Raw genomic sequence first — 17,704 nt, 5'->3', positions numbered from 1 at the left:
GTTTCAATAAAATGAAGTCTGAAGTCCCACAATAAAGTGTGTATGCCATTTTTGCATGATTATGACATAATTAAGTTTACACCCACTTAAATTATTAATTCCTCAAGAAATTTAGGAAAAGAGAAGTTGTGGTCAGTGGAAGCACTAGACATTCATACCATCAACTGCAGGTACAAAATGCGCTTTCACTAACATCAAGGAAAAAGGGTTTAGAGTGTCAAGGGTTTAGAGTGTCATTACACCATCATTGCTATTAACATCCAAAATGATCATTAATGACGGTAGTACATATGAACAAGAGGACATAAAGCAAGGATTTTCAAGTCTAAGATCCTAGGAAACTTGAAGAAGACTTTTACTGACTCTCCAACTCTGGAGCTGCTCCTCCACCAGCCCTTCCTTGGCTGTTCACCCTGTGGGTGGTGATTCAGCTTAAGAGAGACACACAGACACACAGTACCACACAAGCTAAGAAACACTGTTCTTAGCACTCCCTTTTTCACACTGTGAGTAGCCAGTCGGCTTTATATAAGGAAATAATAATCAACTGCTGTTTTAACAGCACTGATATTAGTCTCAATATGCTTTCAACAGCAAATAAACTGAATGAGACATCATTAGCTTAAAATTTCTTACTACAGACTTCCAAAACACTAAGGACTTTTTTCTTTTTTTGTAAAAAGTCCTTCTTAACAATACACTTCTTGGCTCTTCTCTCCAAATACACACACCTAGATATCAGAACAACACAAAAGGTGCACAGGAATAATAGCTGTCATAATCTGAAGAAAGCCTACCTGCTTTGATCAAAGTTACAAAGGAAAAACAAGACACTTAGCTGCAAAAAAAAAAAAAAAAAAACAAAGTGAAGCCACTTGGAGAATACTGAGAGTAAACAAACACTATTTTGCTGTGTGTGACCAGTATAAATGGTTGAGAGCAAACATCTGAGGGCTAGCACAAAAGAGAATAGGAGCGTAGTAAATCCACACTTAACGCTGCACTAAAAATATATGAACTCATATTCATGCTTTACAGAATTTGATATCTTCACTGCTTCATGAGGTTACATTTTTATATGAAACTCCTGCAATTCACCAAACGTCATGTGGCCAAGTAAGGAGTTGGTGGAGAAGAAAGGAGACTAGGGAAGAAAGGGACTTCTTCCCTGAACACTGAGCACTCTTAGTCATTAAAAATATAGAAAAGCACCACGCAAGTGACAGAGAGAGACAGATGGCAAGTATGGAAGCTACAGGGCAGCTAAGACTGACAGTGTTCTTGACAGCTTCAGAAAGCAGAACCACAGGCAAGCCTCAAAAGGTGACTGAACAAGGAGACCTTTCTCAGGAATCTGAGGAAAAATCTCAAGATGGAAAAATACAGATTGCTTAAGCTGAGCAACCTCTGGGAGAGGGACAGGGTTTGAAAGAAGGACTAAGGAAAAGCCAACACACTTGAACGACAAGTGAAGCAAGCAGTAATTTGTTTTTCAGCCTCACAACTCTCCTTCACCCTGAAGCTTTTCTGGTTTCATCCTGGTCAGATTTGTTGTGTTCTAATCAAGACTTCACTTTCAGGGATTAAAAAGTTTAGTCTTTTTTAGCATGCTCAATATAAAAACAGAGATGGGGATGCATAGAGGAAGTAATTCCACCTAAATCCGCTGTCTGATTCAGGGTCCTAAGAGATTACACTGCATTTCTGAGGGGGGAAGAAAGACGAAAAATCAAAGATTTAAAATTACAGTTTCAAGAGCCAGTGTAGTTTATCTTAAAAATGCCAAACGAAGGTAAAGGATTTCTTTGCTTTATACACATTTAAGAACTCACAGGTAGTATTTCTAAGCATTGCTACCATATGTACTTCTGCTAACAGTTTTACCACTGAATGGAAAGCTGTCAGAATTAGCAGATTCAGAACTTCAGCTGAATGGGATTTACCATAGCAGATGTATCCAAGCACATATTTTTATGTGCAAGTACTTTTCATACCCGCATCTCATCAAGCCAAAAATGCCTTTTCATTATGGGAAAGATTAAAAGGTGCATATACATGCTGCTCACAGAAATTTCACACGCAGTTTACTGAATTCCATGATGATTATTTTGATTCATTGGATTTATAAATCCATCTACGGCAATGCAAGTGTCTGCATAAGTCTCAGTTTGAGTGCTATATGGGCAACTATGGCCAAGAAACTTGAAACTGATACAGCAAACCAAGTACCTGTAAGGCATCAATGAATTAGGGCATGCAGAAACCTCTTGCCTCCTTCCCTCAAGAGTTTGCATTTATTTGGAAAAGTTACAAGGATTTTACTGCTATTATTTATAAACTGGTTTTCTAACAATGACTCTCAAAATGAAATTGACCTAAAAGGACTCTCTTAATGTGCAAGTTTTGGACAGCCAACTGCTAAGAGTTCAAGGATTTCTGTTATTTTGAAGACAGGAAAAAATATATTAGGATCACCTTCTATAAATTTTAAAAGCTGTAAAGTGCAATAGGCTTCTACCCTACCTCTGTGTTCTATGGAGGGCAGTTTAATTTGGATTGAATTGCCTGTTAAATACATAAAATTGTTACCAGTTCTCAGACCTCCTCTCAAAAACTGTCAGTCTCTGATCAACTTCACCGCCCAGCCACATGTATCCTTCTGCTGCTCCTTCGCAGCCAGTTTCTGTTGACAAAGGCCCCAGTCTCTCAGCAGCACCCACAGCCTTACCCCCATTTGCTCTGATTCCACCACAGCAATCCAGTCGTGTTTACAATGCAGTGCATCCCATGTATTTTTTCTCTCTCTACCAGTCCTCCCTTGTGCACTCCTAAAACAAGGGTCCAGTAGACATTTCTGATGACCAGCCATCTCACAACTAAATCTGTCACCTTTTTCTACACCACAACTCCTTCCAGATCAATCTGAAGAGGAGCAATCACAGAACGGTTTGGACTGCAGGGGACCATAAAGATCATTTAGCTCCAACCCCCCTTGCCATGGGCAGAGACTTCCACTAGACCAGGTTGCCCAAAGCCCCATCCAACCTGGCCTTTAACACTGCCAGCGATGGGGCAGCCACAGCTTCTCCAGGCAACCTGTGCCAGCGCCTCAGCACCCTCACAGTAAAGAACTTCTTCTTCATGTCTAATCTAAAACTTTGATACATTCTTCATAATGGAAGGCTCCAGATCAGAACTTCTTCAAAGGTCAAAGATAAACACACATGCAAGAGGTAAACCAATAGAGCTTTATTTCCAATCTGGGGATAAAAGGAGAGATTATCTATTAGTCCTACGCATTTCCTAACAGGCTTCTTGTTCCGAACATGTTTCAAAAATATTAATTTTATACCTTCTGCAATGGTTCTGCAAATTGTTCCTCAAACTTTTTCCTTAGCTGTACTGCATTTTTACCTTATCCTGCCAGAACTTCTGAACCTTTGTACTTTGCTCTTGCAGACAAAACCTGACCTTTTAAAAGATGGTGAAGACTGCTTTGTTTACCTCTCTTCCTCTGCTGTTTGCTATGCCATGCTGGTTTCTTTTCAGCCTTGTTATCTTCGATGGATGTATGCATTTTCTCCCAGACTCCCACATGGCATTTTCATGTAGTTCCCATGCCACTTGCAAGGATTTTACTTTTAGAAATTGCCTTTGATATGCTTTTTCATTTTAAGTAGTTTTCTCTAAAAAACAAAACCCCTAAAGCAGGGATTTTCACATGTAGTAGTGCTTGATCCTATAAGAGATTTAAATACATTTTATAAGACACTATTTGAGAGTAAAACTTTCAACCAGATCCTGCATGCAATGGTCAAAACCACATAAACTGCTTCTCCATCTTCAGATTTGTGGACTGCTTCATGAAATACTCACTAACTGTACCTAGCCATTTAGCCTTCACATCAATCATTGCTGCAGCCACTGCCACTACCATGCAGGTCTAGGCTGACCATACAACTGAGAGGTCAGAAGAGAATGAAAGGGCTCCAAAGAGAAAGGAGAGAAGGAAAACAACCACATAATAAAGTCAGTTTCTCTTCATTTATATAGCACATTGCTCACGGGGCTCCAGGTCCTGGAATTAGACATAACATTTATCATTTTTCATGACCTGCTGTTCCTCTTAGTTTCTAGCCCATGATTGCAGAGGGAAGGAAGAAAAAAGAAAAAAAGAATTCAGATACTAGATGGGAATTCAAGAAATGGAAAGCAAACAAATCTTTATTAAAGATAACAAAAAGTATAACTTAACTGCTCAAAATTAGCTCGCAAAAATTTAAAAGCAATTAAAATCTGACCACTGAGATTCAACAAGCCACCACAGAGCCAAAACACCTGCTGAAAACACACTTGGTAGACCTATGTGCATTCCTATGTTTTGATGCAAACAGATGTTCTACTCGGATCTCCTTCTTAACACTCCTATCATAAAATCACTTTTCTCTCTGTGTACCCCAGGGATACCTCCCCCACTATTTGTATCTAAATTCTCCTCTTCATACCTTGCTAGTCCCACCAAACCATCACCTTTTTTCCCTAGGTTACAGCAGCATTAGCAACCTTCCTTCTTGTTGTCTGTGGCAGGGGGACAAAGCTAGGAAGCCGGGACTTATCTACCTTCCTTCCCCTGCTGGGAAGGACTCCCCTCCTTCCTGAGCTTGTGGCTCACACTGCAGAGCTGGGTTTCAGTACCGCCAACCGACAGCTGATGGTGAAGCACGAAATTTTTCTGCCAACTCTGTCAATTCTAATCTTAAATACTCTCTTCTCCAAGAAACTGTAGAGCAAAGACTGGGGCATGTGCCACAGAAACTTCTTGCAATTGTTTAATACTTTATCCTAGGAGAAACTTAATACATATCAAAGGGAGCAATTATAAAACAGCAGCCTAAAGGGAGCAGATAGAAACAGGAGTTACACAGAAATGCATCTTTTCTGTCCTGTCTTTTCAGGTCAGAGGAAGAGAACAGGTATTTTTCCTTACAAGTTTTTGTGTACTACTAGGAACAGAGCAAACAATAAACTAAAGAATGTGGGACAGATTGAAGTAGTCAATTATGTTACTCCTTGCAAGGCCAAACAGCTAAAAATCCAAAAGCCCCTTAGAACCTCAGCAGGGCAGACAAGCTCAACAGAGCTGAACAATTCAAGCCTGCAGCTTGCTAAACAAGCAGAGCAGAGATGAGCACTACTCCAACCAGCTCGTTCTGTACACTAAGCAAGCAGGTACCACACAAATGGAATGCAAATCGCACAAGAAAAACATATAAAACAAAGGCAAAAGAGCTAGCAAGATAGGAAGGACAGCAATGTGGGAGAAGGGCAACATCCAGCTGACAAGAAGGTAAATAAGAAGTGTAGGATGTAACCTGGGTAATAGACAAAAGGAAAAAAAATTCAACAAAAACCATCCAAACTGAAAATGTGATCATGGAAGAGATGCTTTCCTTTTCCATATGTCCTTTTAGACTCTTCTGTTTAGCTAACAAATGGCACAAAGTGAAAATCCTCTACCCATACAGTAACAAATTTTGCTCCTGCAATGATACAAAACTTATGATTTTGTTTAAAACAACAATACAATTACAATGACCTTGCTAAAAATTTTTCCTAATTCACTTCATTTTTATGTTTTGTTTGGGTTTATTTTTAATATTTTCTTTGGAACTACTTACTACTTTGGACTGAGCTACAAGTAACAGAGCATGAAACAAGAATGATAAACATCCACCATTCCTACTGCTCTCTTAATCAAAGCTGCAGTTCTGTGTGGCCGCACTTCAGCTTCCCACTCAATCTGTTAGTCAGACGCAGTCCATCAGTTTTACTATTACTCTATAGCAATGCCCAGCAGCAGTTCAGATGCCTGCCACTGACCTGTATCACAACAGGATTCTTTATCCCATTGTCAGGTATCTGACAATTTAATCAAAATGAAAAAAGAGAGATACACTAATACCGAAATAATCTGCAGAAGTCACAGGCAACGCTGTAAAACCCAGCATACATTTACATGTTCATTGACCCACCAGCTTTTGCCAGCAGATGCAGGAGACCTGAGATCAAAAGAGAAAAAGACTTGCTGACGAGCTGATGTATTACAGAGGGCGTGGGCTTTTTTTCCAGAAAGCTATTTTCAGTTTATTTTCAGTTCCTTTAGCTACATTTTCTATGTGGAGGAAACCATTTCAATGGGCATTTTCAGGTTTTAAAAGCTTGACAAAAAAAGGCATGGCAACTTTAACACAGTTGAGATGAAGTTTGCAACACAAGGCTGTAAGTAGGGACTCTAAACCTTTACTTCACAAAAAAAGAAGTGAAATACATACACATACATATATACACACAAACTAATTATTTGAGGTTTTTCCACAGTAGCTTAGTAAGTGGTCTGTTCAATTTTCATGTGAAAGTGTATAGAGAATTTGTATCTAGACTCTTTTTGGATGCAGTGATACATGAGGAAGAAATTAAGTTGGACGATGGGAAATTTCAGCTAGGTGAGAAGAGAAGCTCTCTTCTGATGAGGATAGTTCATCACTGGAAGAGGTTGCTCACAGACACTGTGGCCTTCTATAACTCCATCTTTGGAGTTACAATTTTTGGGCAACGCGTACAGCTACCTGCTCTAGACAGGCCGACTTGTGAGCAGGGGGTTGGGCTAAATTACTGCCAGAGGCCCCTTCCTACCAACATAACTCTGTAATAAATCCAAATGACTACTAGTAGAGAACAACATAAAATACTTCATAAAAGCTACTCATCTCATCTGAACCTTGTTAAGTCAGCAACAGAAAAGATACAGCTTTAGCCTGATAGAGGCTTTTCTGGCATGAAAACATGGAAGTTTTTGCAGTTATAGAAGTTATTCATCACTCATATCTGAAGCTTCTCAGAAAATAATGGTCCTACTCCCACCACTAAATATTAAGGTCTAGTTAAAAGATGAAAATATTACCTGACAACTGTGCTACTGGGGATTTATATATAGTGTAAGAGCTGAAGATGCTTAGTTTAACATTTGGGTCTCTTATTACAAAACTTACCTGACTTAAGAAACCTGTGTCAAAATAATAAAAGACCTATGTAGGACAGAATCTCAGACTAGCTTGTGCTTGAATTTTCTCATTATGTACATGTCTTTCTCTTCCAGCAAGTATAAAAGCATATAGGGAGAGCTTTAAACCCTCAAACAAGTTGGTTGTAGTTTTTGTTTGTTTTTTTTTGGGGGGGGGGGGGGGGGGGAACACCAACAAAACAAAACACACAAAACACCTTTCAAATTTCAGATTTTGATCCTTCCTTCACCTCTCAAGATTGTAGCTTTCTTCTGCTCCCTGCGTTCTTCTGCCATCTTCCAGACTTCACTCTCACTTTGGGCTCACAGCTTATTCCTATGTTGCTTCTTTTCTTTCCCCTCTTCCTCTGAGGGGTTCCTCAAGCAAACACCATCAGTCGCTATTCCACCTACCTACACATTCCCAGCCACAGCCTGTGTGCAAAGACACATGGAAATAAAGTAAATAATTGCAAGTAGCTACTTTCAAGTGTGAAAATACACAAACACTGAGATACAAAAGTATTTGCTACTTAAACAAAAGCCAGCTCAAAAAAAACAATTCAGAAATAGGCTACCCAGGCAAAGGGGAGAAAAAAAAAAGAGAAAAAATAATTAAGCTTTTCCCTGCCTTACCACCTCTAAAATTTCATTTAACATACATTTCAAAGCATAATGTGCTCAAGTCTTAGAAATAAACATTTGAAAGTCAGTAAGCTCTTTCCACTGACATTAGACTTTAGATGACAATTTGAGAACAAAAAAAATGTATTTTTGATTTGTGTTTTGACCAGTATGCCTCCTTTTTTCACTCAGCTCACTTTCAAGGTTATTTGTTTGCAGAAAGTAACTGGTCTCAGAGAGGTCAGCTCCTCTGCATACTCTAACACCCTGGAGGGCCATCTCCTTCCCACACCAAACAGCACCAGAAACCCCACAGCCAGACATCTCATCAATTTACTTCACAGAACTGGGAAGTATACTCAAGTCAATTATGAATATCATGGTTTGTCTCAGCAACCCTTTAATACTTTGACTTTGGAAACTGAAGTTGCATCTGGTCATTGCTTTCTCCATCCCAACATTATTCTTCATACATTCTTCAAAGTTTCCCCCTTACTAAGCCAGTATGTTTGGCATCCCTCTCAGTTTGTAGACACTCAGAGCCACGCTTCAACCTGCATTAATTATCGCCTTTCACAACTGACATATAACTATATTAATGCAACATTTCTGATACATCTGAAATCAATTCTGCATCGAACATTTTCTAACAGATTACTTTTTTTAAAGAAAATAAGAGAGTTAGTATATTAAGTTTAAATGATTAATTATAGCCATTCGCCCCCTCCTCCTTCTTCTAAGATGACTTTAAGCTGTGGGCCAAACTCAGATCTCTGTAGAAGTGTACATAATAGCAAGCTTCGTAGCAGAACCAAAGCCTTCAGAGCTTGAAGACAAAAGGACCTATCCTTGCCAGAACACATTTTATACTTTTTTAGTCAATACACACTTAAATCTCAAGCACTGATCATGTAACAGACAACAACTACTTCAAGAGTTACTAATTTTGCCACTTTAGAATTTGTTCTGAAAGAAGATCCATGCCATCTTGAACAAAATCCCAAAATACTTTGTTGTTAATTTTTCCCCCTAAATTCGTAGTTGATTCAAAGCTGAATCATTTATCATAACAGCAGTCCAAATTAGACCCTTCATTCATACAATCAGCCTCCCACACAGTGTCTGGAAACGTTGTTCAGCAATAATGTAACTCTAAGTTACTTCTAAGGCAACCAGGAACCTGAAGACATCCAACATACTTTAGCACTAGAAATTTAGGCTATAAATACTGCCAGAAAACAGGCAGCAAGTTGAATGCAATAGTAAATCCATTAAATATGGGTTCCCTCCCTTTTATTGGATTTCATTCGGCACAGAGAACAGCAGAGTCTTTACATTATTAGCTCACTTATTACCATGGCTGCACCAGACTCTGGGAGGAAATGCTTTTTACCCTTTTTGCCTTAGAAGGCAACACATGAAAACTGCCAGCACACCCCAGGGGGGCTATCATTGAGTTCGACCAGCTTTCTACATTTTCCACTGAGCTTCGTGGTCACTGGAGCTGAGCTGGCAAAGATTTTCTTACTCCTCACAGAGTTCTCAAAAAAAAAAAAAAAAGGAAAAGGAAAAGCTCACAATTTTATCCTTATTTTTGCCACCATCTGGGTCTACAGGTTTAATCTTTATCAGCGTAATGGCATTACACAGCAACTTTTCCCACTCACATAGTAACTTTTTCTATTCCACCTAAAAACCAATACATACCCCAAAGCTACGTAAGGATTCAAGCAATATCCTATTCAGAAGGATTGGAAATTACTCTAAATTAAGCAAGTAGTTAAAAGAAATTAAAAAGCATCTTAGTAATACAAGAGAGTTAAAACAGCTGCTGTGCCTTGTAACACTGTACAGCCCAAGGTGCTGCTACTGACACTTCACTTTTGTTTTCTCCCTAAGGGTTCCTCTGCATTGCTCCTACAAGAGAAGAGAATAGATCCTTATTTTAAATAAAATCTTATTAGACAGCCTATTTTCCAGTATAAAATACCAGAAGAAGCTGAAAAAAAAAAAAAACCTTCATGATACATGAAGCTAGATTAAGAAGAAAGCAGCAAGGTTTGCATGAAAGAGCAACCAAATTTGCTTGGGTAAATCACTAAGCTCTCGTACAGACAACTAGAACTGCTGCTCAGGTGATCATTTTCATCACATGCACCTCCCTGTCTCAAAACTTACTACCTTTCACAGATATCTGTAAATTATAAATCTATCTGCAAATTATAAGGATGTGTGAAACAGTGGTCAACACAATCCATTCTCAATTGAGCAGTGCTGACTACCATTTCATCAGTACCATCTACATGAACATGAGCTCTAGTCCTTCCTTCAGGCAACCTGCCGAAGTTTACTGCAGCAGCATCAGAAGTCTGAAGACAAGACTTAGCTTTGGGTCAGAAGTTTTCCACAGCTGTGACAACCCTGATGCTGAAAAGTTCCATCTCCATCAATCATTTGTCTGTGACTCTGGGCAGAGAAAATCTCACAAGAGACAAGTACAGTGCACAAAGCAGCTGAGGAGAGTTGCTAGCTGCTGCCACATGTTCTAAGACAAGTTATCTTTCATAGCATAGAAGAGATTAGCAGGCAGCATTGCTATCTCAAACAAGCTGGATCAAATCAGTCTAACTTCCCTCTAAAATATAGTAATTGACTTTGAATAGGAACAGTAGGAAGGAAATGCTTTAAAAAAAAAAAAAAAAGTATGACTTTTGACAACATTTCCAGTTAGTGCCATAAGCCAGAAAAAAACAAAACACTGCCTAGGAAACAAAATGATGTGGCAGTGGCAGAACTCCATGGAAAGCACTTCTAAGAGCTTTATGAAACAAAAGATTTATCACAAAAGGATTTCATTCTGTTCAATGTTTGCATCAACAATGTAGATGCTGAATACAAAATGCATTTATTAAATATGCCAATGATGAAAAGCTAGAAATGACAAAATCAAAATCTAAGTCAATTTTACAAATTAAAGAAATTGACAAAAGAGGAATGATATCCAGTGGGGATGAGCACAAAACTCTTACAAGGAAAATATAAGTAGTAGTCTTTAAGAAAATGAATAGCGTCTAAATCCCAAGTTGAACAGTCAGTGTTAGGAAACTGCAAAACACTGAAGTGTGGAACAAGGACAGCTTTCAGAATAAGCAAAGTCATCTTTTTTGCTTCACTCTGCACTACACTTACAGATGAAATACTGGACCCTCCACTGAAGCATCAATTTTCAAGAAACCAACTGACAAATCCAAAGAGGAGGAACATGAAGAATGGCCTACAATAAATACAGAATGAGCTGGATCTGCGTACTTTTTAAAGGAGGGTTGAAAGAGGGCTTCCTAAGAACCAAAGTACTCAGCAAGCTACTGCAAAGAAAAGGGGATCAATTTATTCTGTTTCTCAAAAAACAGAAGATGCAATAGGCTTAAAATTGGAATTAATAAGATCCACACCAAGCACTGGGGGGAGACACACCACTTTCCAACAGTAAGGACAGTGAAACCCTTGAGCAGATTACCAAGGTTCTTTTAAAGCATCCAGCACTGGACACAGTTAAGAAAAGAAAACGGCCACACCATCAGTACCATGACCATAGCAAACTGTTTAATACTTCTTGCTCCTTACATTTGTATTAAAAAAGCCCAAACAAACAAATAAAAAACCCCAACTCTATAGAGCTCACTGGCTCTAACATTCATTTCAGTAGAGGATACTAAGGTATCCTAGATAAGTTATAGGTGTATCACTAGTAATGGGTTCAAATTCTAGAGAATGTGTTGGGCTTTTTGGTTGTTTTGGTTTTTGGTTTTGTTTTTTTTTTGGTTTTTTTTTGTTGTTGTTTTTTGTTGTTGTTGTTTTTGTTTAAACATTTGTGACTTCGTATTCTCTTCTCCCCCTACCTCCAGCATAGTCTTAATTTTCAATTAACCCTCTTCCATGTTTATGATGACCATAGTTACCAGGGCTGCAAAAAACAGAGTCCATTTTACCCTCTGTTATTGCTAGAGCTTTAAAAAACACTCAATAGTCAAACAAAGGATTGCATAAGAAGAAAGAAATCCTACTAATAGTTTCTATTCAACTCTCCCAATTCCATGACTCATGGGTTTACTGCTGATTTATACTCCTATAGAATAACAGAGCACACAGTAAGTTAAGCAGACATGAGGAAATGGAGAGTATAATGGGAGCAAATTAATGAAAATCAATAGTTTCAAAGACTAAAGTGCACTGATAATAAAGCTCATGAGGTTTACAGAATTAGTCTGATTTCACCATTTTCAAATAAGAAAATTAGACGACACTTTCAATGCAGTGTTCTCTCAAGTGTGTAGTTTAAAAGATTACCTTCCTAGTTTAATCAAACTTGTAATAAATAATAATGAATAATTATTAATTATATTGCAGGCACACCGGCAAGGGAGAAAAGTGTGCCTTGATTAGGACTTCTAAGATCCCCTCTCAATCCCTCACACATACAGTAGAGAGGCAAAGCCAGCCCTGTCTCACACACCAAATTTTACCTGGTAACCTAACAGACAGACAACATCTCTGCAACATCAGACATTGAATTCTTCTCATCTAGTTTTAGACAACAAGCCCACATTAGCCTTTCCAATCATCCCTTGCAATCAGTGAAAGGAAGAAATGCACCCCCAGAAGACAGTTCAGCAGGTCTTGGACATACCTTAGACCCCCCCAAATGGCTGCTCATATTATTCTGTTTCTTCCCTCTGTCTACCGAACTGGCCTAATGTCGCTTCCTCAGACTTGAGACCAACTCTTCCCCACATCCCAGGTTAGACATCTAACAACATTTCTTTTCCCTTTCTTTCCTCAAGCAACGTTGGCTAAGGCTCCTCAGTCTCAGCTTCTTGGCACCTCAGAAGGAAAGCCAAGTTCCAGAGGTGGAGCTAGACACAAGCATCATCAACTTCAATGACTTTGAGAGGGCAAAGCAAACACACAAAAGACTGTTCCTTTAAAAAAGGATTACACCCCAGTTTCAGTTACTTTTTTTTGTAGCAGCCATTTTTGTGAGGCAAAGTAAATAACCCAAGTTGTAGACACAGTGCATAGTAGTAACTCTGTTGTTAAATGTATGGAGGGCTATCCTACTGATGCAAGAACTTCCAAGTGAACCTGACTGCATCTTCATGGGAAAAGTCCCACTGCTTGGATAACAGTAATTATCTGAAATGATGAGCTGAAAACTGTGCTACTAAGAATTTAATTTAAAACTGCATCAGCTGCATGCCCTTCCCCATGTCCTCACTATCCAGACAGGAACTCCTGTAAAAGTGAAAGCCATAAGTTAGTATGAAAAGTTAATAGCCTGGCTCTGTAAACACTTTAGCAGGTATTTCAGCAGAACATCTTGCATCCTGAAAATTAAAACATGCAAGTGTTTGAAGAAATAAAGTCTAAAATTGTTGGTTTGATTGCTGGTTTTGTTTTGGTTTTTTTTTTTTTAAGTAATGACATTCAAAAGGGTAACTTTGATTCTTACCAAGAAAGAGAGTTCTACAACTTCACAACAGCATCCAACACATTGACAAACAAATTTTCCTACTGAAGTACCTAAGGTGGGATGAGAGCACAGAGAACACTTCATACCATTCACTCAGGCAGAGGTAAAGGTCCAGTGAGACCTAAGTCAGAACTGGCGCTTGGGCTTTAAGAAGTTCAAATTGCTGGGGCACAGCAGCAATTTCTCCCACATTGTTTCCTGGGACCTGAGATTTCAAGACACCAACATCAGAAACACAAAAAATGGGATGAAGTCTCTCTAAAACCCTGAGGAGATTTCAGAAGTAGAACATCTTTAAACATACTGTCCATGAAAGACAAAGACCCTCAGGGTGAGGTGAGGTAAGGTAGTGCTTCACATACCTTCTAAGACCCTTGGGAGAATCATCCACTCCCTCCTTTCCCTGCCAGCTAACCCCTTCCCCCATGAATTCTAGTTTCTTCATGAACTCTTCTAAAGACCTGCATTAAAAGGCAGGGCTTAATCTAACTTGTTCACAACAAAATAGCAAAGAAAATACTTCTGAGAGCCACTTGTTTTTTTACTTGCATTACTCTATTACCAGCCATGTAAGAAGCAAATTTTCCCTTATTTCCTCTATGTAGCAAAAGACAGGCTACATAAATAGAGATCTGAAGAAAATCCAGATTTTTTGCTTCTCCTGCTATGAGGAGAAACAAAAAATAATCCAAAATACACTTAACAGCATCTTCATCAAATACATGGCACAAGAGATCTAATACCTTGGCACCAAATTCATAACGTAGCATGTCCTGCTCAGAAAAAAACTCACTGTCAGATATTTAACCAATTTAGCCTTATTTTCTGACTCCACAGCTGGAAAGTAGAAACGTTGAGCTATTCAATGAATGCTAATGTCTCAAATACATTCAGAAGCTTTAAAGGATGACTTAAAAATAATCAGTACGTTTTATGTTAGACACATATGCTAGTTTCTTGCCTATTTTCGACATATAGTCTCCTCATTCTCAATTCTCAGTTCAAACATTTAAAAAAAAAAGGCTTAGATGCACACCTCTAATAGTACAGTACTCCAGCAGAGTAGTTTAGGCTTGATGCCAACTTTACCAGGAGCAAAGATATTCACAGCAGAGACAAACCGTACTTTGGGGTTATCTGATTCATTTTACAGCTCCTTGAAAAGCTTAAGTCAAGCTACATGATTATTAAGAGAAAATAAAGGGGAAAGTGAAAAGGTAATACAAGAAGCAATGGGTAATAAAACAATGCAACAAATAATTATTCAGAGCACTTTCCTCACTTACATAAAGACCAATGAGACAAAGGGAAGTTTTCTCTGAATCAATAACCAAGAAGTGCAATGTCACACTAACCAAATCATTCACTAACTAAACAAATGTTTAAGAAAGCAGTACCAAGTTGTGATGGCGAAATGTCACATTTCTGCCTTCAATCAAAAAATCAGTAATTATCCACCAAACAGTCACTGTGACCTCCTTTGTAATTCAATTCAAAGTTTTAAGTTTAGTTCACATAATGTTTTTATTTAAGAGCACTGAGACCACTACTCCACTTTTAATGCCTACTTGTGATCTTTGCAATTCCATTTAACACTCTGTTATTGTCTTCCTAATATTTTTCACAAGAGAGGAAAAAGGACTTCAGTGGCAAATTATGTATTTTCAGACACTTCCATGAATATTACTCTTCCTTCCTATGTCGCCGGTTAACATTACAAGTTTACTGATTACTCCTTAAAGCTGTACAGTTAACACCAAGTGATTTTGTGTTTCAAGACATTCACAGCATCTCTCTTCCATTAGCACACCAATATGTACACTTGTCTCCAGCTAAACATTTTACACAAAATTGTGTGAACTACCTTAACAGTATTCTGCAAGTACAGTCCAAGCCCACAACCATCAATGACAAATTCAAATTATACTGACTGGAGTCATGCTAATGGGACTAGCTTTGCTATATGAGAGGGAAGGAACAAAGGTTCATGTTAAATAACCTTCGAATTGCCACAACAATCAATTTTATCATCTTGATGAACAGACCCTGTTAACATGAGTCCACGTACGTCATGGGCTGTGTGTGTCCTTAAATTACAAGGCACAAACACGTGTGAGTGGTCCTACTGAATGAAAAGTTAAACTTTGCCAAATCATGCAATTAAGATGGACAGTGAAGAGTAAGTTATCCGGAAACTATAACACAAAAAAAAAAAAAAAAACCACAACCAAAACCAACTGGTTTTCCTAACTATTTTCCAGCTGTTGAAGTTACAGTCGTATCATTGCATTGCAAAGGTTTAAGCGAGAATTCAACTCATAACTTCTCACTACACACAGTCAAAATCTATCATACAGATAGAGAGGATCTAATATTAGCCTGAACATCTGCTTTAATGGCAAATAAATCAGAACAAACCCCAAAATTTACTGAATCACCTAGAGCTATCTCGTACCGAGATTACCCATCTGACAACCTTCCCACTTCCACAGTTTCCACAATTTCCATATTTCCACCGACAAGACCTTTTGCGAAACACAAGCACAATACAAGATAAACGCAGAGAGGCAGCATGCACATGACATTCAGAAGTTTTCCCCTGTCGTCACATCATCAACAGAACAGTGTTATTTTTTTCCCTAATACTGCGCTCCCTGCTCAAAGCCTGAGCACACATCGCCTCCTGACTCTCAGCTCTCACAGCGAGCTATCTACACAGCAGCAAGCAGAAAACCAGCCTATCTGACAACAAGAAACACAGGGAAAGAGAGTTTAAGGGCTTCCGGACAGTTCAGACTCCGCTATTATACCACACAGGCAGCTGCAGCCATCCACTAGATTCTGCAGAGGCACTCTTCTTATGCAGAAGAGTGTAACGCTTTGTTAAAAACAAGTTTCCGAACAACATACAGACAGGAGAAACTTGCATAATAAGCCCCAGCAGAGTTTCTCTCGCGCTACCCTGTGCAAAAGGCGTATGTATATGCGCTGGGTGGAATCAGCGCAAGTTTCAGGCGAAGCGAGCGCATTACAGTTAACAGTCAGGGCGGGAAACAGCCCAAACTAGACGCTCCTCTGGGAGATAGGCTTTTTTAACCATCACTTATTCATTCATTTCTCCCGACCGCTCCTCACAGCCGCCGAGCTCCGCGGCCGGCACTTACCTGAGGGTGCGGTTGCCGGCGCAGCCGCGGCGCTCCATGGCGGCAGGCACGCAGCTGGTGAGCTCGGTCCAGTCGGCGTGCAGCCCGCAGCTCCAGCCGGTGGAGAAGCGGGAGAAGAGCCACGTGTCCTTGTCGCCGCCCGGGCGGTGGCAGGCGCACTTCTTTTGCCCGGCGCGGCAGTAGCAGGGCTGCTCCAGGCGGATGTTGCGCACCAGGTGCCTCCCGAAGGTGGTGCCGCCTGTCTTCTGGATGTGGAGGAAGACGATTACGTCTCGTCCCCGCATGTCGAACCGCACGCGCCGACACAGCTCCCCCCGCGCGAAAGCGAACTTGGCCACCAGCCGCGGCAGGGCCGCCGCTGCCTCCGCCGCCTCCTCTTCCTCCGCGGTACCCGCTGCCGCCTCCCCCTCCTCCCGCTCCGCCGGGCCCCCCCCACGGCGGGCGGCGGAGGCCGGCGGGCGGCGGGCGCAGGCGGCACCGGGGCAGGCGGGCGACACATACTGGTAGACGATGAGCAAGAAGAGCAGCGCCAGCAGCGGCGGCAGCAGCCACCTGTTGAAGCGCTCGTCCATGGCGGTGCGCGGGGGGCAGCGCGGCGCGGGATCAGGCGCTGCCGGGCGCTGACAGGGCGGCCGCCCCGCTCGGATCCCGCAGCCGAGGGTCTCCCGGCTCCCTTCCTGACGGCATGGTCGTGGCAGGCGGCTGCGGCTGGGCCGGGCTCCGCTCCCCTCAGCGCAGCGCGCCGAGCCGCAGCCTGCCCGAGGCGGTCATCCCGCTCCCCTCGGCTGACGGGAACCGGCACCCGCCGAGCGGGACCGCCTCGCGCCGAGCCCTACACGCGCAGAGTCCGCTCCGCCGGCAACTCCAGCCCAAACACACCGCTCGGCCCCCGCCCGCCAGCCAATCGGGGCGAAGCCGGCCGCTTGAGCAGCCAATGGCCGGGCCTAGCACGCCGGCTCCGCCGCCAATGAGTGCGTGCGGCGAGTGAACGGGGGGTGGTGGGAGTCGCTCCTCGCTCCCCTCCAGGTATCGGACGGAGAGGGATCGCGCGCGGGTGACGGGAGAGGGGGGGGGGGGGGGGAGGGGCAGAGGCGCAGCAGCAGCGAATGAGGAGCCGGGGGCGGAGCGAAAGGCAGCCAATGAGATTAACGAGGGGGCTCCGCCAGGTGAGCGGGGCTCCTGTCAAGGATCGCCGCAAAGCGGCGCGGGAGGGCTTGCGCGGCGCGGGCCGGCGGGCCCCTGCCGGTGCTTCGCGCCCCTTCAGGCCCGTGTGCGGTTCGTCGAGGCCACGGAAATAAGTAACGTGTGCTTTTTGATTTTAAACTC

The 17,704-nt window shown here is 41.5% G+C and overlaps 1 protein-coding gene across 1 annotated transcript in view; it reads right to left on the bottom strand.

Annotated features, from left to right (window-relative positions):
* HS6ST3 (heparan sulfate 6-O-sulfotransferase 3) overlaps window positions 1-17,214 on the bottom strand; it is a 302,362-nt gene extending 285,148 nt beyond the window's left edge. The window contains exon 1 of the mRNA XM_062624612.1: window positions 16,379-17,214. Coding sequence (XP_062480596.1) covers window positions 16,379-16,950 — 572 coding nt within the window. The 5' untranslated portion in view covers window positions 16,951-17,214. The remainder of the gene's footprint in view (window positions 1-16,378) is intronic.
* Window positions 17,215-17,704: the final 490 nt, after the last annotated feature.

Source organism: Pezoporus occidentalis, unplaced genomic scaffold (assembly GCF_034315485.1).
Source record: "Pezoporus occidentalis ecotype Australia unplaced genomic scaffold, CSIRO_AGI_Poc_V1 ctg27, whole genome shotgun sequence".
NCBI classification, from domain to species: Eukaryota; Metazoa; Chordata; class Aves; order Psittaciformes; family Psittacidae; genus Pezoporus; species Pezoporus occidentalis.
This window is presented reverse-complemented; position numbering and strand designations above follow the sequence as displayed.